Raw genomic sequence first — 20,748 nt, 5'->3', positions numbered from 1 at the left:
AATAAGCTATCAAGTATTTGTGTGCTACATGAAAAAACAGTCAGTATTTAACTTATGTGCAAAACAGAATGCTAATTTGCACCCCTGACATTGTAACATGGTTTTGTCCAGGAGACTTAAATAAGAAGTTTCTTAAGTTAAGATCCTTAATGAATCAGGCCCAATGAGTCTAAATATATGTTGCCCTATACCAATGTAAGTTGTGTGGTGTAAATGATGTTGGGTTTTGTCTCAACATTTTTCAGGTTCCTTTTATCCTTGGTCTCTTGAGCTCTATGTCACTGATAACTGATAACCACTGAATTCTTCTAGACACTTCTGGCCTTTTACTTAAGTGCTTTGCCCGTTTTATTGTAGACGGACAGATTTGTTATTTTGTTCAGTGCTTAGTACAGAAGTAGATAACTGATGTTGTTTTCCAGTTGTGTAGCTTGTACTCCACCAACAGTTGAAGGGTGGCAGATTGTCACATCCTGCCTGGGCACAATACAGCATTTCATGTCAGACCATGAAGTATGTAAAGTTTCCTCCGTACTAATGTTTGTTCTCTTCCCAGCGGGAGCGATGCTGCATCAATAAAGTCTAAAGCCACCCTGAGTGCTGACGGCAAACACTATGTTCTGAATGGTTCAAAGGTATAAAAATATCCTTTTTGTTTCGTGTACTTGATTTTAATAGAGGGTGGAAATATTGTGACACTTGACTCAAACATTAAATATATATTTTTTTTTTCCTGGGGAATTTCTGTCTGACCTTTATTTACCAATGATAGATTTGGGCAGATTTGTAATGCAGGTGTCCAGCTATTGGATGCTGTCCACGTCTTACAGGCCGGTTAGGAGTGTGATCTATTTGACATTGCTCAGAACCACACCCACTTCTACTTTTATTTGTCCTTACTTAGTGATGGGTCCTCTGTTTAAATTGGGAGGACGCCTTTTCATGCTGACTGAGCGTTCTAACACTTCATTTATTATTATCCATTATCTTTGAGTCAGAATGAAATGGCAAATTAAGCACATTATTTTTTTTGTGGAGTTCTAAATGATATGAATAATGACATCATGTATAGCATGACATCACATGGTATATACTATATAAGCCTGAGTCATTAAGGAAAGTAAGGCAAAAAAAAGAAGTAAATGTTCTCCAGGACAAACCATGTTACAATACAAGGGGTGCAAATTAGTTTATTATTTTGCACATAAGAAAATAGTGTCTGTTTTTTTTCATCTAGCACACAAATACTTAATAGCTTTATTTTTACACTGAAATTTAAAGTTGATCTAGGACATGTCCTAGCCCAACAATAAATCTGTCCCCACATTTTAAATTTACCTCCCCCTCCAATGCAACATGGTTTTGCCCAGGTTCAAAGTGACTCCTTTTTTATGCTTTGCTCTCCTTAATGACTCAGGCCCTATGTGTGTATATAATATAAAAGGGAACAAAATGTATCCTCCTTCCAGATCTGGATCTCAAACGGGGGCCTGGCGGATATATTCACAGTGTTTGCACGGACAGACGTGGTGGATAAAGATGGCGTCACAAAGGATAAAATAACAGCCTTCATAGTGGAACGAGCCTTCGGTGGTGTTACTCATGGAAAACCTGAGGATAAGTTAGGAATCAGAGGATCAAACAGTAAGGAGCTTAGATGTGCCCTTTATATTGGTATACTTCTCCTTATGTTCATGTCAGATGAATGCTCAGACTTAAATGGACTAATACCTGGGGGTATATTTACTGAACTGCAGGTTTGAAAAAGTGGAGCTGTTGCCTATAGCAACCAATCAGATTCAAGCTGTCATTTATTTAATGCTTTCTACAAAGTGATTAATTAGTTAGAATCTGATTGGTTGCTATAGGCAACATCTCCACTTTTTCAAACCTGCTGTTTAGTAAATATACCCCCTGGTGTTAAAAGTAATGGTGAACCCCTTGCAATATTTTTTCATTCCAAGTATTAGTGGGAGTAATGGATATGGGGCCCCAGGAATTGGGAGAGTCTCTCCCCTGCTGGGACCTTCTATTCCATGATGTTGCTAGTCTGGAGAAGATGAACAGGTGTGTGCAGTGTTGTCAGGTGATAATTGGATGTGGTGAGGGTCTTGCAGGCCACAGGACCCTGGCAGTCCTATTGCTTGGGGATTCAAGCTCAGTGGGGTTAACAATGTATTTGCATTGTATAAACCTTCATTATCAATTAAAATATGGAGACAGCAGTAAAAGAATTCATGTCTGGACTTTAGAATACACCAGAAGATTATATTACTTGTGAATGGCTGCTACTGGCTGGATAAGGCTGAGGGCTGATATTAAATGAGATGTTGCTTCCTTTTAAAAATGTACTTCAGTAACAAATAGAATTATTCATTAGTTTAATATTTTATTCTGAAATTCCAATAGTTCTGCCCCCACTGCACTGATATTCATTCCTATAGCCACGTGACCCGCTTGTTAATTGCTCCAAGATCTGTGTGACGTGCAGTCTGCCGGGCTGAACTTGTTCAATAACCTTGGAAGGTTAATGAAGTATAATATTGTTTTTGTATGTTTGATTTCACACTGTTAATCTCTCAATGGGAAGGTATTTAGTGCTGTGAGAGCGCTTGTGTGTTCATATAATGTGTGAGGAGTCTGTGATAGACAAACCATGCCTGAGAGTCAGAAGATTCATTGTGCTAGTGAATGTACAGAATACTGCAGGTTTGTCATATCAGCGGCTAAGTTTATAACAAGCTCTGTATCTGTAGCTATAATAGAACATGAGTCACCAGGAGGCACAGTTCCAGTATACCTGAATGATATGTTTGGGTGCTAATTGCACCCCCCATTGGGTGCTTTTGACCTCCCCTATCTGCTGCTTGAGTCATAAGCTAGCTGACTTGTAACTGAAATAGAATATTCTGATTAAAACATAATAATAATATATGTATAATTGCAACGTTGGGCTGACTTTTCATTTGTGGTTTACCAAAGACAAGAACCCCCCCCCCCCCTTCCCTACCAGTTTTTCTGTCTATATGTGCTAGATAAAAGAACATTTTTCACTACCAACAGAATCACCAGGTTACATGTGTGTGCATAGTTAGTGTTCCTTCATAATAAGTTGCGTTATACACCTCTTTTTAAATTAAAACAATGAAAAAAAAATATTTTTAGTTTAATTTTCATATTTAGTTTTCAGTCTTCTTATGCTACATTTGTGTAAACTGCTTCTCAGTGATAATTACTTATGTCCTATCGGAGACCAGTTTTATGTCATGTAATTGTCCTCTGCATGTTTTCTGCTAGTCAAGGTCATTATTCACAAGAACGTCTCCAATTCCTGAAAACTTAATTTAAACCCTTTGGCTCAATGTTGAGTTCTGATTCGAATAGAGATCCAAAATTGAGACCGTTTGGCATGAATTCTATTTATCCCTTTACTTGTCGCCCTATCACACCTCTCGTTTTATGTGAGGGTCAAAAAATTATTTATTTTAATAAATTTCAGACCTTTTCTTCCTGGGATCTATCAGCATAAAAAAAGTCTTCCATATGTTAATTTATAATTATCTTTGAACTTTGTATTTTTACATTATATAGTTTTGATAAATATTGTTTTATGATCTTAAAATGTTACATTTTAATGATTGTTTATTTTATATGCTTTCCCCATAACATTTGTTACTTGTTGGTTTAGTTTATTGAGCAGCAAACAGAACTTTAACTTGAGTTCATCCAAATTAAATATGTAACGTTAAACCCCTTACTGCCATCTGGCAGAAAGACTGTATCCCTGTTGTCCATGAATCCTGTTGTTATATGTGTATTCATCAGTTCCGACCACTGATGGGACAGCTGCAAAAGCCATACAGGTGCTCTTGACACTACATTCAGCAAGATATTGTTTTTGTTGCAGAGATGTGGTGTGGTATTGTCTCTGATGTTGGCCCCCTTGATATCTGGGATGGTGGAGGGTTTTAAAATGTTGATCTTTGTGTGACATCCTCTTAAAGGTAACAACCAGTGATCACTCTCAAAGGCAGAGGCAGTGTACACATGGGTATTTTAGGAAACCAAAGACAGCACCGATGGAGAACGTTAGTGGGTGCAACATCTTCCGTGCATTGTCTATATTCAAATATGTCTTTGTGAATGTTGTTTCTGTGCCCCTTAAGCTGAATTAGTGGGAATGGCCGATCTTGGGGAAAATACCAAATGTGATACTAAGTTTACAGCTCAAATTTGAAATGTAATGTTACAGGTGCTATTAGCATGTCAGGGTTTAGCTATAACGATCAACTCGCATGTTAAAGAACGTCCGACTCTTAGGGTTATATTTACTAAACTGCGGGTTTGAAAAAGTAAAGATGTTGCCTATAGCAACCAATCAGGTTCTAGGTAGCAGTTATTTAGTACATTCGCCAAAATGACAGCTAGAATCTGCAGTTTAGTAAATATACCTCCTAGCCCATTCCCTTTATAAATTCTTCCCCAAATAGTGTTGCAGACCTTAATACACCTGACCAGAAAACCATTCTAGCTCTGTGTGTAAGGTGTTAAGTATTTATTTAACGTTTAGTACAAATTATTTCTAGATATTCGTGCTCACTATATTCTAGAAGTAGAGGTTGATCAGTATAGGGGTTTTTTTTTTGTTTTTTGTTTTGTTTTTTTTTGTTTTTGGACTGTAATTGTGCTCCAAAAACTGATTTCCAGCAGTGGCAAAGTGAGTGATTTCTGCAATTCCCAAACTCTTACACTTTTAACCTGTTCAAGTATAAGTTTGGAGCTTTAATTAAATCCATTTGTCACTATGCCTTTTGTGATTTATTGAATTTCCTGTGCTCCACAGTCTGCAGATTTTGGAAATGGCCTTTAAAGGTATCCACATTGATTCAAACAGCAGAGGTATCTGCACATAGATAGCTTTGTGCTTCCTAAAGTGTTTTTATTAAGATTAAAATATCCGCCCGCCAGGTGGTTACCCGTCTTTGTATTGTATGCAGGAAAATTTATTATTAAATAAAAATATTTATTGCATTTTTGCATTGTGTGCTCCCGTACTGAAAGTTCTGAGCTTGCTTCCTAAGCTCCTTTTAAAAAATAAATAATATAAAATAAAGTTTTTAAAAATTGGTAGTATGATTAGATTAAGACAAGTGATAGAAGCAGGAATTAAAAGCTACACACTGTGAAAGCCTTCAGAATACATGAAAATGTAGCCTATGAATTCAGTAGGGACTTGTGGCAGCACTGAGGCATGAGTTAATAATATTTAATTATAAAACACCAGTATACAATTGGGAAAAAGCACATACATTTGGGCAGTGTCGTAACTAGACATTTCAGTGCCCTGGGCGAGACAGGGCACCGGCGCCCCCCATCGAAGTGGGAGTGACATTTGCCAAGTGGGTGTGGCCATGTCACAAAAGTTGTGGTCATAGGCGTGAAGTGGTAAGCTGCCAAAACCAGAAATGCACTAGCAGGATTGTTTCACAATAATCAGGACAGTTAGCAGATATGCAGCTGTGTTTAGAGTGGTTTAAGAGAGGAAAACATTAACACATCATTAGGTGTTAGTGGGTTTTATCAAGTGATAGGAAGGTGAGATGAATTATGGAAATTACAGTTACAATTTGAACTGAACTGGATTTTTATGCATAATAAAAAATAATCCTCCCTTTTTGGGTGGTCCATAGCTCCGATCAGTGGGCCAGCCAGCTATCCCGTTATCCCATCATGGTATAACAAGACCTCCACTTCTTTTTTTTAAGTACATAGAACCAATCACCAACAAAAGAACCGTTAAATACCTTCAAACAAAGGTTGTCCCTGCATATACCTTTCTACAGTCCTAATAGGCAAAAACATGTAAAATAAGAGGACGCACATAAAGAACATATCTGGTTTTGAAACACTGCTCCTGTAGTCTCGCCACGTGATCAGGTAGTAAAATTCCGAAGCGCGCTCTCGACCCAGACGTTCTGCACTGGAAGCGCATAACAGTTGTCTCCTAGCAACCATAGGACACGCCGCTCGTTGTTCTGACACAACAGTGCAGAGATCGCAGTGACTAGTCAGACTGCAAGAAATCTACAGAGCTGCGAATATGTCGGTCTAAACAAACTAAGAAAAAGGAGTCTGTGAACCGAATGAGCTCAGTGCTTGGGCAAACACCAAGAGAGTGAGTGATACTAAGAGGGGCAAGGATTGATGATAGGGGCGGCGGCGGGCAGGGATGCAATACAAGTCATCAAATGTACTATATGCCACAGATAGGAAGGTAGCGGGTGGCTGCTGCGCCCCCTTGGGCTTGCGCCCTGGGCGACGGCACCGCCCGCACCACCCTAGTTACGGCTCTGCATTTGGGTATTAAACAAAAACATAAGCGAGCCTTGCTCTCAAGCTTACAACCTAGCTCTAATAGCTAGGCTGAACTCTCGGAAATATGGTTTTATTCCTAATTGGCGTAAGGAATGCACTGATTCAAGCACGATTCAGGTTCAACCCAAACCTTAGTATTCAGTTCCCAAATCTTCATTTGTACGCAGGACAATATTTTCACTCATTCAGCCCTGTCCTTAATCATTTTTATATGAAAATTTTGGTTTGCTATTTGTCAAATTCTTTTGTAAAAAGAATTAGTTAATTGGCCAAATCCTAAATATGCACATTAGGCTTCCCAAATTGCAGCACAATGATGTACCATGTGTATTTGTTCTCTTCCTGATTGTAGTTGGCTGATCAGTAAATTCTATGCCGCGGAGAATGAGGACTTATAACTCCCCAGTGCGACACCTCTGGCTAACTGATACTGTTGATGGAATACTAAACCCCCAGAAAGTGAAAATGTAATATATACATCTTAGCTATATGCACTACATAAACACATTCATAACATAATCATGCATACTTCACAGACCACTTTATTGTAGTTCCTATGCAATAGCCTAAATTGCGGAGTCCATGATGAAATTGTGTTAAGTATTCTAAGTGAAAAAGTGGAAACTTAATATATCAGGATATTGTGTGCGTGTGTCTGTATCTGTGTGTGTGTGTATATGTATATTTATGTATCTATGTATGTATGTATGTATCTATCTATATAATATATATATATATATATATATATATATATACATGTATGTGTGTATGTGTGTATATATATATATATATATATATATATATATATATATATATATATATATATATATACACACATCATCATCATCACCATTTATTTATATCGCACCAATAATTCCGCAGCGCTGTACAGAGAACTCACGTCAGTCCCTGCCCCATTCTGGCTTACAGTCTAAATTCACAAACTGTGTCTGAATACTCCATAGTCCGCAGGAAGAAATTGTGGCCAACTGTTCAGTGCAGATGGAATTAGTGTATAAGACCAGGATAGTGGGGTTCTTTCTGGTCTGGGATTGGATCCCCACTGTACAACTCCCTGATTCGTTAAATAATTGCATTTTGAAGTGGCACAGATAGAACAGGAAAATATGATGGATAATCTGAAGAGTTGCACACAACTGTTTAAATATAGAATGCTGTAATTGGACCTAGCCACAGTGCTCCCAAATATAGGTAATAATTTCATTGTGTAATATAATAGTGAGTCTAGATGCAGATAAAGATTATGACCGTATCTCTTGGCCACTAATTATCTAACTATGATATTCAAATTTCAACATTTCGGTCTTCTTGCTTTTCTCAATCTAGTTCGAACTATATATGGCCAACATAAGACATTTCTAAACATTAAACAATGTAAAATATATTTTTATTGGGTTAAGGAACAAGGCAGGGCTGCCAATTAGTAGATTTATTTTTTGTTTGTGTCTTTAAATGTTATACTGGATCCTTTTTAAGCCATTTAGATAAGTTAAAATGATGTTAAGAAATTCAAATAGGAGATATAAAGCTTAAGATATCTACTATGTATTCACAACCCCAAAACAACTGTTCATTCTATATTGGCTAAACTATTGGAATACAAAACCATATAAGCAGTTACAGGAAATGCTAGGACAATGACAGCACTGGCACGTTTACCAGCGGAGAAGATCACGCAATTAATTCACTTAAATACATGAACTTATGTCCCTAGCCATCATGCACAATTTTACATCAGTAACCTTCCGCAATTAACTAGGGAAATCACAGTAGAATGTCATAGCTGGAAATATCTTCTTTTATCCTTCATGGGTAGATGTCCTTTAATAATACGATTACTGTATCCTATGCAAACCCTGCCAGTTATATTCACTAAACAAGATATTAAGGTTCTTAACCAAAAGTTTGTTTGGTTTACCAAATGCCCTAGCGTTTTCAACATCCCCTTGCTTTTGGAGTAGTTCATTTTCCTAATATTAGAGAATATCATTTTGCAGAAAAGTATATTAAAGCTATGGACTGGATTAATAAAGTATGGATTAAATAAGTATATATACTCTAAACAGGCCTTCAATCCTGACATACACCTCATGATACTTGTTCGTCTGAGCCCTAATATTCTCTCAGATATCGGTAAAGATACATATCACACCCAGGGCATAGCGACTGATGCAATCCAAACTTAAACTGTTTCCTCGTTATTCTTTACTTCTTCTGTTGATTTTCAACCCAGTCTTTCAGGGAAGCCAATCATCTCGCATTATTCAAGTATGACCAAAGGTTTTGTCCCCTTCATCATTATTTATTTTTTTAGAACCAAATACACTCAAACCTCTTAGCGATAGCAAACTCCAAACCAAATTTCCTAATATATCAATGCCAAACTTTACATGCCTTCCAGTGTTAAGCTACGTTAACAAATTTTTACAAAATTAAACAAATTCCCTTTTAGATGCTGTACTGCAGTGTCATACCCTTAACAATTCATCAACCTCCTTAATATATTCATTTATACTATAGATTTACACATCACCAATATTGCTATGCAAAAGGGAAGAACACTTTTTCTAGCGCAAGTTATAATACTAAAGAACGCATCTGTTATAGTTGCTATGTGTTATACTAGTTGTCAGAAATGTTGCCCACTTTGCCATCGTAAGTATAAATTCCTCTGTGCTGCTCTGTTGGTGCCGTATGACAGTATTATGTGCCCTTGGACTGTGTATTTATGTGCATAATACAGTTGTTGTGTAACCCCTAATTTGTGTGGATTATCTTCCAGCCTGTGAGCTTCATTTTGAAAACACCAAGGTCCCCATTGAGAATGTAATTGGTGAAGTTGGAGGTGGCTTTAAGGTAAGTTTGTTACTCAAGCTTAAGTTGTACCACTTGTATTTCTTATTGACTTTTTTCTTTTTATAGATAGATAGAGACAGACAGACATCTCCAAGACACTTTGTACCAAGCCTCTCCTTACTCCAAGCCTCTCCGCGCTGACACGCCGCTCCAAGCCTCTCCGCGCTGACTCGCCGCTCCAAGCCTCTCCGCGCTGACTCGCCGCTCCAAGCCTCTCCGCGCTGACTCGCCGCTCCAAGCCTCTCCGCGCTGACTCGCCGCTCCAAGCCTCTCCGCGCTGACTCGCCGCTCCAAGCCTCTCCGCGCTGACTCGCCGCTCCAAGCCTCTCCGCGCTGACTCGCCGCTCCAAGCCTCTCCGCGCTGACTCGCCGCTCCAAGCCTCTCCGCGCTGACTCGCCGCTCCAAGCCTCTCCGCGCTGACTCGCCGCTCCAAGCCTCTCCGCGCTGACTCGCCGCTCCAAGCCTCTCCGCGCTGACTCGCCGCTCCAAGCCTCTCCGCGCTGACTCGCCGCTCCAAGCCGCTCCGCGCTGACTCTCCGCGCTGACAAGCCGCTCCGCGCTGACTCGCCTCTCCGCGCTGACTCGCCTCTCCGCGCTGACTCGCCGCTCCAAGCCTCTCCGCGCTGACTCGCCTCTCCAAGCCTCTCCGCGCTGACTCTCCTCTCCAAGCCTCTCCGCGCTGACTCTCCTCTCCAAGCCTCTCCGCGCTGACTCTCCTCTCCAAGCCTCTCCGCGCTGACTCTCCTCTCCGCGCTGACTCTCCTCTCCGCGCTGACTCTCCTCTCCGCGCTGACTCGCCGCTCCAAGCCTCTCCGCGCTGACTCGCCGCGCTGACTCGCCGCTCCAAGCCTCTCCGCGCTGACTCGCCGCTCCAAGCCTCTCCGCGCTGACTCGCCGCTCCAAGCCTCTCCGCGCTGACTCGCCGCTCCAAGCCTCTCCGCGCTGACTCGCCGCTCCAAGCCTCTCCGCGCTGACTCGCCGCTCCAAGCCTCTCCGCGCTGACTCGCCGCTCCAAGCCTCTCCGCGCTGACTCGCCGCTCCAAGCCTCTCCGCGCTGACTCGCCGCTCCAAGCCTCTCCGCGCTGACTCGCCGCTCCAAGCCTCTCCGCGCTGACTCGCCGCTCCAAGCCTCTCCGCGCCAAGCCTCTCCGCGCTGACTCGCCGCTCCAAGCCTCTCCGCGCTGACTCGCCGCTCCAAGCCTCTCCGCGCTGACTCGCCGCTCCAAGCCTCTCCGCGCTGACTCGCCGCTCCAAGCCTCTCCGCGCTGACTCGCCGCTCCAAGCCGCTCCGCGCTGACTCTCCGCGCTGACTCGCATCTCCGCGCTGACTCGCCTCTCCGCGCTGACTCGCCGCTCCAAGCCTCTCCGCGCTGACTCGCCGCTCCAAGCCTCTCCGCGCTGACTCGCCTCTCCAAGCCTCTCCGCGCTGACTCTCCTCTCCAAGCCTCTCCGCGCTGACTCTCCTCTCCAAGCCTCTCCGCGCTGACTCTCCTCTCCGCGCTGACTCTCCTCTCCGCGCTGACTCGCCTCTCCGCGCTGACTCGCCGCTCCAACCCTCTCCGCTCCAACCCTCTCCGCTCCACACACACAAAACAGACACACTCACTCTCTTGCTTACTGTACACTCTCCGCTTCCTCTCTCTTTCTTTCCACCTTTCTTTACAAGGATAATTTCTTGGTTTTCAGGTTGCAATGAATATCCTGAACAGTGGGCGTTTCAGCATGGGCAGTGCCTCAGCTGGGATAATTAAGAAGCTGATTGGTAAGTGTACAATATGTGTAATAATTGTGTGTTTCTTTTCTCTGTTTATGGACATGTCTTGTCAGAAATGTGGATTACATCTTAGAGCTGTATCCACCTTGTAGGCTTATTGGGACAGTGGTTAGGGGACAGCAGAGAAATTACCTTGTTAGTTGAACTTATGATGATCTTCTTTAGGAGGTTCTAGGTTAGGTTGGTGATACCCTCCGAGCTTTAATTATTGACTGTTTTCTGTTTGTCTAGAGCAGTGATGGGCAAACTTTTTCAGGAGCGGGCCAAATAAAAAAGAAAAACTTTAGGCGGGCCAATATAATTTAATAAAAAACTCAAATATCGAAATATATAATACAAATTTTATGAATGGGACGGGAGGGTGTTATATAGCAGTGTTACCTCTATAAGAGCAGCGATCGTACAGACACAGCACTTATTTCAGCAGGTTGTTGCAGATCCCTCTTTCTGGTGAGCCACTAACTGACAACACAGCAGCCAATCGAAATCCGCCTTAGTATATGGCCCAGCCCATCTCTTCTGACATGACTTTCAGCCATTAGGGGGCGGGCAGGTGTTTGAGTGATTGACATACAAAGTGTCCTTTTAGGAAGAATGATGAAGTGTAACGAGGGAAATAGCTGGGAAGGCATAAAAATGAAGGTTCTGACACACAGGGTCAGCCCTAATAATTCTATGCATATTTCAGTGGTTCCCAAACTTTTGCAGTTAGCGGCACCCTTAGAGTCTTCATAATTTTTTCAAGGCACAACTCCAAAATAATTACTGAGCAGTCCTGTTTTAGAAGTAGTTGGGTCAAAAAATTGTAATAAGTATTTAGGTCAGGACAGAAATACTTATTTAGTTGGATGCAAAAATGCCACCTCTGCCCCCAGACACTCTGCCCTCTCTCACGCTGCCCCCCTCCTCTGCCACGCTGTCCCCCCTCCACTGCCCCTGTCACGCTGTGTGCCCCTCCACTGCCCCTGTCACGCTGTGTCCCCCTCCACTGCCCCTGTCACGCTGTGTCCCCCTCCACTGCCCCTGTCACGCTGTGTCCCCCTCCACTGCCCCTGTCACGCTGTGTCCCCCTCCACTGCCCCTGTCACGCTGTGTCCCCCTCCACTGCCCCTGTCACGCTGTGTCCCCCTCCACTGCCCCTGTCACGATGTGTCCCCCTCCACTGCCCCTGTCACGATGTGTCCCCCTCCACTGCCCCTGTCACGCTGTGTCCCCCTCCACTGCCCCTGTCACGCTGTGTCCCCCTCCTCTGTCCCGCTGTCCCCATCTGCCGCGCGTCTGCCATAGAACAAACAAACAACACAAAGACTTAACAATCCGCGCGGCGCCGGGATCCAGCATCCTCCTCTCTCACGCAGCTGCGTGAGAAATGAGGACGCTGGGCCCCGGTGCCGCGCGGAATTGTAAGTTTTTGTGTTGTTTTTTTTTCAACGGCTGGCCCGCGGCACCCCTGTGACAGTACCGCAGCACCCCTGGGAGCCGCGGCGCACACTTTGGGAACCGCCGGCATATTTTAATGAATTGTTTTAAAATATTGGGCTGGATAGAACCTCTAAGTGGGCCGGATCTGGCTCGCGGGCCGTAGTTTGCCCATCACTGGTCTAGATATTAACAAGCAATTAATAGTAGTATTAATTACTTGTTAATAATTCATGATACAATCGGTAGTTCTGTGAAATGTCACCATGGTCCTGTTTCTTGTTGTGTGTATATTAAATATACCTGTTTTGTGCCATTTCTGAATAATCTAGAAATGACGTCTGAATATGCCTGTACACGGAAGCAGTTCAATAAGAAGCTGAGTGACTTTGAGTTGATACAGGTGAGGAGAGACCTTATTCTGTTTTTTTGACCTGATTGTAGATGTCAGTGTAGTAGCACACACTGCATGTGTACCAAAACTCTAATAAGTTCTTGTGGTGTAACAGAAGAATTGGATAGGTTTATTTAAATTTATTTTTTAATTACTGTGACTGGATTTCAATAAAGAAAAATCCATCATTTACAGCAATGTAATTACTAACAGATTCCCGCCTAATATTTCTCGCCTTGTAGGAGAAATTTGCTCTCATGGCTGAGAAGGCCTATGTAATGGAAAGCATGGCTTACCTCACTGCTGGCATGATGGACAGGCCAGGATTTCCGGATTGCTCTGTTGAAGCGGCCATGGTCAAGGTAACGATCATGGAACTTATATGATGAAGCAGCATCGTTTAGGTGTCATCTAATGTATTCAAGAGTATTTCATTGAGAGTTAAATAGTACTGGAGCTAAAGTTACTTGTTTTACAAAAATCAATCTCCCCCATCTAATGGTGGTGTGGTGCCAGATACGGAGTTCCTGCAAAGTTAGCGGATATCTGTTGTGAAGATAGAAAGATAGATATAGAAAGGTAGATATAGAAAGATAGATATAGATAGATAGATATAGAGATAGATAGAGAGAGATAGATAGATATATATATATATATATATATATATATATATATATATATATATATATATATATATATATATATACACACTTCAATCATCCCTTCTTTCCATTGCACCTGTCCTGAAATCAAATCTTTATGAAGGTCACGTTCCGCAGCTCAGACATTTAGTCGCAGGGGGCTTTCACGGGATAACTCGCTCAAATAGCAAACAGCATATCTGTTATCTGACATTAATATTACACTGACCAATGTTCCTGTGTGTGAATCCACCACTTTGTACAATGTTTTGCCTAAGAAACTACAAGCCTCTGATTTGCTCTCCATCTCCCTATTCTGTATTTTCCCACAAGGGCTGTTTTTTTGTTTTCAGCTGCAGGAAAATAAAGATTTATATTTGGTTGGGTGTAAGACGTGACTTAGACTAGATTTGACTGAATCTCACAGTGAATCCTGGTTTCGGTGCATGTCTTGTCTAACTTCCAGCTCTTGGTTGTGACAGGTGTTCAGCTCAGAAGGGGCGTGGCAGTGTGTCAGCGAAGCGCTGCAAATCCTGGGAGGTTTGGGGTATATGAAGGATTACCCATATGAACGTTATCTTCGAGACAGTCGAATACTTCTTATATTTGAGGTAAGTGTTTTCTGCAGTCAAGTTGTCCTAAAATCACACCAAATATTTTTCCCATGTAAAGGATGTGGACATTCGATAGCTATGTGACCACATAAAATCACAAGGCTATAGGCAGAGGTTACAGTACCCAGGGCAATATGTGTAGTCATTTATACTGGGTGGTGCTTTATTTCTTATAATACGCGTTTTGTTAAGTGATTAGCAGAACAGTTTACACAGATAATTATAGCAGTTTATAAATATGTTAACATTACTTGTGTATTTTATAAAGCTATATTGTGGTGTTTGTGGGCCTGATTCATTAAGGAAGTTAAGTAAAAAAAAAAAAAATTAGTATCCTGGACAAAACCATGTTACAATGCAAGGGGTGCAAATTAGTTTTCTATTTTGCACATAAGTTAAATACTGTCTGTTTTTCATGTAGCACACAAATATCAACTTTAAATATCCGTGTACAAATAAGCTTTCAAGTATTTGTATGCTACATGAAAAAACAGACAGTACTTAACTTATGTGCAAAATAGAAAACTACTTTGCACCCCTTGCATTGTAACATGGTTTTGTCCAGGAGACTGTGCCACTAATCTACAGTCATTTTTACATAGGCAAAAAAGATAATTTGCTGAATCCGGTAAATAGAGGAGTGATGTTTAAATAGAAATGTATTACTGCATAATAAATAGAATTCCTACTGTCGAAGTCGTTGTAGTTAGTGTAACAGGATATTGATAGAAACGTTTAGCTCTGTGTCATTATACCTAATGACTACTGACTCCATCTTCAGAAGGGAGTTTTGCATAGTTTAATCTATTCCGAAAGATTGCAGAAACACAATGTCAGCCGTCCTGTTCTTGGATCATATTTCTGCACGGTTTGCCAAAACAACCCATCCTATTAGCATTCAGCTTCTTCCAGGTTTAATCTTTTTTAAATGCAGCCATTTGTACTTTTTCAGATTGGGTTTAACTTCTGAGCAATGAACCAACAGGTTTAACTGCAAATATATATTTATCTCTTTATAATATATATCTAATATATAAATGCTTAGTGGCGTCTGTGTGGGAAAAAAAAACAAGTTGCAGCGCCACCTGCTGGGCAGAGTTATACACTGACCTACTAAATTCTTAGTGTGTGTGGGAAAAAAAAATCAAAAAGGGCTGAAATTTGGTAGGGCTCAAACTCATTTTCGTGAGGTAATTTTACCTCATGAACACACATGTGTAGAGGCGTGCGTTAGTGTGTGTGTGTGGGAAAAAACTATTTTCTCAGAAAGGGCTCATCCAATTGACCTGAAATTTGGTATACTGACATTATTTGACAAAAAAATTAGAATAGTCAAGTCAGTTAACTTCCATCATCTCCCCTTCCCCCCGTGGGAGGGGTAGTTAAGGCTAAATTTACGAGTTGAGGGGTCAAACTCATTTTCGTAAGGTAATTTTACCTCATGAACACACATTAAAAAGGCCGCTTGCGTCGGGAACTAACGCTCTTCCCCTAAAGGAGGCTGGGCTAGGTCCAAATGCATGACAAGAACCTTTTTAAGACCTTAAGTAGCTTGATTTGACAGAATGCATGAGTATCATGCACGGGTTAACTTGTGTGTGTGTGTATGAGAGAGATCTTTATTGGCGCAAAACACAAAGATACAAACAATGTGGATTATACAGAAGCACATGGTTATTCACAGAACAATTGTTACATCTTAAAGTTTTGGGTTTTTTATTTAGTGGTAATTGATATCAACATATGATTTGGAAGAGCCCATGATTATTGTAAATGTGTTTTTGGTTCTAGGGAACAAATGAAATCCTCCGGATGTATATTGCTCTTACAGGGATGCAACACGCAGGCAGAATCTTGACTGGCAAAATAAAGTAAGTCTTCTCTTTTAATTTATGTTCAGCCTTTTGTAATAACAGGCATCGCAGTATAATGGGTTACTTATTTAGGTAATCATTGATTTTTAACCTGTATGGACAAGGTTGTCTGTTGAAGGCTGGGGTATGCAGCAATGTACCTGATGTTTAAAATGATTGGTATGTAGTATATCAAGTGACTTCAGCATAGGTTTATATCAACAGTACAATGAGGCTTATTTAGAGGTTGATGCATTTGCGCTCCTATCGTACGTAAGAAAGCATGCACGTTATACAAGTGTACTAAATTGTGTACTTTTGTGTCTGACACCTTGCCAGTTAACACATAGTGTCATGATTGTATCTTTTACAAGGGAACTGAAAGGTGGAAGTCTTTCTGTGGCGCTAGAATTTATTGGTAAGAGAATAGGAAACCCTTTCGGAAGGAAAGTGAATTTAGGATTAACCGGAAGTGATGGAGTCGTTCACCCGAGTCTTGAAGTGAGTGGAGCACGTTATCGTTCATTACATTGCAGGCACCACTTTCTATATGTATTTGGCATTAAAGTGTCCAGTCTCAGGATACAACTGCACAGAAACACTGGTTAATTCAGTGTCATATAGTACTTACAATGTTCTCTGTTAAATCTCTTTGTGTATTCCGGATTTTCTGTGATTTACTAAATGCCCCATTGAATTATATTGTCTATTGATAATTATGGGTAATGCAGATTAATATGACTTTGGTTTGATCCCTTTTAAATTCACAGGAAAGCGCAAAGAAACTGGAGGATAGTACACATAGTTTTGGCACCACAGTGGAGAGTTTGTTGTACAGATTTGGAAAGGTAAATACAAAATTGATGGTTTCCTATTTCATCCCAGGTGGTTTCATTGGTGGATTATTTATTTTAGTGTACAAACATAGACTCATACAATTTGGTAGTTTTTGTATAGGACCGACATGTCTCTTCTATAATCATCACCATTTATTTATAAAGCAAAACTATATCTGCAGCACTGTACAGAGAACTCACTCACATCAGTCCCTGCCCCATTGAAGCTTACAGTCTAAATTCCCTAACACACACACTGAGAGCGATTAAGGTCAATTTAATAGCAGCCAATTAACCTACTAGTATGTTTTTGGAGTGTGGGAGGAAACCGGAGCACCTGGAGGAAACCCATGCAAACACGGGGAGAACATACAAACTCCACACAGAGGCCATGGTTTGGAATCGAACTCATGACCCCAGTGCTGTGAGGCAGAAGTTAGCTTAGCTAACCACTAGCTCACTGTGCTGCCATTCTAGTGGAAATGATGCACTCCCCGTAAGGTGGTTTCTCCCACTAGCTTGGAAATTGGATTATTGTGTTTAGTGGGAAACTGGAGATATCAGTGTGGCTTTCAGACTGGATGATGTTGAACCTTTCATCAGTGACCCACAGACTGTTTCCTATTTACAGACCATTGTGGATGAGCAGCTGGCACTGAAGAGAGTGGCGGATATTCTTATCAATCTGTACGCCATGACAGCGGTGATATCCAGAGCGAGTCGCTCCATCAGCATTGGCCTGCGCAATCATGATCATGAAGTAAGCACAGGGAATGGTCCTTTTAATTCAATCACATGTTAAGGGGGTTAGGAGTTTTAACTATTGCACAATACCAGAGTTGTTTTTCAGGATGTACCCAATATGTATATACACAAATCAGAAGCTGGTGATGATGGCTGATTTGAGAAATTATTTTAAGCACTGTCTGTTTAAAATTAATTTTACATGGATCTGTATATTTGTATTAGATTATTTGTCGTGTGCGCGCGCGCATGATGGTAGCGCACGATACATGACGGAAGCACACAATACATGACGGAAGCACATGATACGCAAACATTAAATGTATATGTTGGTTCTCAGTAAAGAGGTGGAGTTGCTCTATTTGTACACTACCTAATAAAGTAGTAGAAACATGTTTTAATACATTGCGTTGTGTACAAATAGGGTAATGGGCTCAGAAAAACAAGAGATTATGTCTTAATACAAGTCACATTAACTGTATCCAAAAAAAAACAAGTTTAATATAACACCTCAACAAATATTTCATCAAAACTATGAGATACCTGTTGTATAAAGTATTATTCCACTATTCTTTCTCAGTCTATGAAAATAATTTGTCCTTGGTAGATCTATATGCAGAGGTACACTGTTCTCAATGCAGAATAATGTATGCCTATATATTCAGAAGTGATTCTTTAAGAGGAAATATACTGTATTGTCATTCCTCTTGCCTTCTGCTAGAAATGTTATCCTTTAATGTTCAGTGAAACTAACTATTCCTGTGTGTGTCGCAGTGAAAGAAATATAACATGGGTGATAAAGAGACAAGACATTCAGTATTTGACAAGCAGGTTAATCTGTTATTCTGTCTCATTGTTGTAGGTGCTGCTTGCAAACCTGTTCTGCTCCGAGGCGTACTTCAAGAACGCCTACATGATGGCTCAACTGGGAAAAAGTAAGAGAAATCGCAACACAGTCAGACAAGAATATGTAATGAGATATTTATATACAGCACAAGAGGGAAAAGTAGATTGGTTTCAATTTTTAGCTGGGTTAAAAATGTAATTAAAGAAAGCTGTGCAAATTTTTTTTTTCAAATGCTTTTACATAAAAAAAGAAACAAACTCCTCTCCCCAACTTGCATTATTTTGGGGTTCCAAGGTCCAGAATGCTCACAGCAGCACAGTACTGATGGTTAGTGTGGGCAGGGCTGCATGTGACTGTGTCCTAATGTTAGTTGGGCTGTGAAGCACAGATTGAGCCTTTCAGTATTTTAATTGATATTTCAGAATCTTATATTTTTGGAATATAATTTGAATTTTAACATTGCATATGAGGCTGATGTCAGGAAGAGACATTAATAGCTTAAACAAATATTTTTTATAAGTACGAAAACTCTCTGTATTATTCACAGACTGCCTTAGCACTTCTTATGGCATTATGTGCATCCATAAATCAGCTTTTTCATGTCTAATCACTACTGATTTGTACAAATTAAAGCTTTTGCATTGTCAGTCCAGGCAGTGACTTAACTTGCTCCACTTTTTGTTTTTTTTCTTTCCCCTTTAGATTGTCCTGAAAATCAGGATGACAGTATTCGGAAAATAGCAAAACATGTGCTAGAGAACCGGGCGTACACATGTTCTCACCCTCTGGACAGGAGCTTCTGAACACCGAGCCAGCGTTAGAATGATACACATAGCTTTATCCTTAAGTGCTAACCATTTGAGCCTGGATTGCTGCTAGAATTTAATGACTATTTTGTACAATTGGTGATCAATCCACAGGACGTTTTCTTTTAAACTGTTGTAATACCATAATAATTCTAAATAATGAAGACTAGTTATTTTATAAAATCTTGTTTGTGTTTAAACCCAGTGCTTGAGAATGTATTCACACTATGAATAAACGAATTATCAAAAAAAATGGAATAACACAGACCACAGCCTTATTTATAGTAATAATGTATTAATAACAGCAGTGAAACCGATCGGATGTGGGAATGTTTTCAATTACTGCCTATGATGAAGAAAATCTTTGTGGCTCTGGTGGAGATTCCCCAGGTCGGCAGTTACCCTTGTTGTGGGAGGCATGATGTCTTCTGCCGAGCCTGGCTTTATGAGGATGAAAGCATTATCTCCTCTTTGCTTAAATGCTTCATTCTCCTCTTGTAAAGGAACAAATGATCTATAGAATGTAAACCGCAAGAATAGACGGGATATATTGTATAAGTGGATAATTCAATGGATATATTGTTAATACATAGGAAAAATGTGGACAGTGGTTAAAAAAATACCAAACTGACAATACCAGGATGCTCTATTGCAGAGTTCACCAAAGAGGCCTCCGTAATGTCTGCGCTCTGGCCTGCAGAGCTCACATTCTAATGTCTACCAAGGTAGAGAGAGAATTCTTAATCATTCGTATTTCCCATCTGTGGACAGTGCTGTACAATATATATACAGCATTTTGCAAATACTATACATGGATTTTAAATATTTGGAAAATAGAACATTATTCAAATTTCAACATTTGCTGTAAATACGAACTCCTCTTTCCATTGTCATATTCCAGTTGAGTGATGAGTTTTTTTTTTAGAGCTTTCTATAAATGTTGACATGTTTTAAAAAATGGTTATCTGTACTATGTATACTACCAGTATTTTAAATCGCTTAACTATGCTTTTGTATTCAATACAAGATATATATTGCAAAAGACAAAATGTTTGGGAGAAATACTAAAGGCTAAAAGTTCAAGCCTGTATTGTTTATACTAAAAGTTTGTATTGATTTTAACTGTCTAATATCAAAGTCCTTTTTAAACACCACTCCTATCTATTGGAGCTTCCTTTTCTTTCATCCAACTCCCTTCAGTCTGTATACCTGCGTAGAATTGGTTATGACTGGGGCATATTAGTGTAAATAGATTTGTCTTCTTTATAGTTGTTACACTTGCACAATCTCATCTGCATCATCATCATCATCATCACCATTTATTTAATTTATTTATGTAGCGCCAGTCATTGACATCAGTCCCTGCCCCATTGGAGCTTACAGTCTAAATTCCCTAACACAGACAGAGACACAGACACACACACACACACACACACACACACACACAGAGACAGACTAGGGTCAATTTTGTTAGCAGCCAATTAACCTACTAGTATGTTTTTGGAGTGTGGGAGGAAACCGGAGCACCCGAAGGAAACCCACGCAAACACGGGGAGAACATACAAAC

The 20,748-nt window shown here is 40.6% G+C and overlaps 1 protein-coding gene across 1 annotated transcript; it reads left to right on the top strand.

Moving 5' to 3' along the window:
• Window positions 1-523: 523 nt before the first annotated feature.
• LOC142134086 (complex I assembly factor ACAD9, mitochondrial-like) lies at window positions 524-20,335 on the top strand (the record flags this gene model as incomplete). Its single annotated transcript, XM_075194476.1, has 13 exons — window positions 524-635; window positions 1,470-1,644; window positions 9,179-9,252; window positions 10,940-11,015; window positions 12,779-12,849; window positions 13,083-13,202; window positions 13,964-14,092; window positions 15,887-15,966; window positions 16,323-16,449; window positions 16,719-16,796; window positions 17,416-17,544; window positions 18,391-18,463; window positions 19,078-20,335. Coding segments are annotated over 13 exons (1,345 nt in total), but the record flags the coding sequence as incomplete, so codon positions are not given.
• Between the last annotated feature and the right edge of the window lie 413 nt (window positions 20,336-20,748).

This window comes from Mixophyes fleayi, unplaced genomic scaffold, assembly GCF_038048845.1.
Source record: "Mixophyes fleayi isolate aMixFle1 unplaced genomic scaffold, aMixFle1.hap1 Scaffold_3927, whole genome shotgun sequence".
Classification (NCBI taxonomy): Eukaryota; Metazoa; Chordata; class Amphibia; order Anura; family Limnodynastidae; genus Mixophyes; species Mixophyes fleayi.
This window is presented reverse-complemented; position numbering and strand designations above follow the sequence as displayed.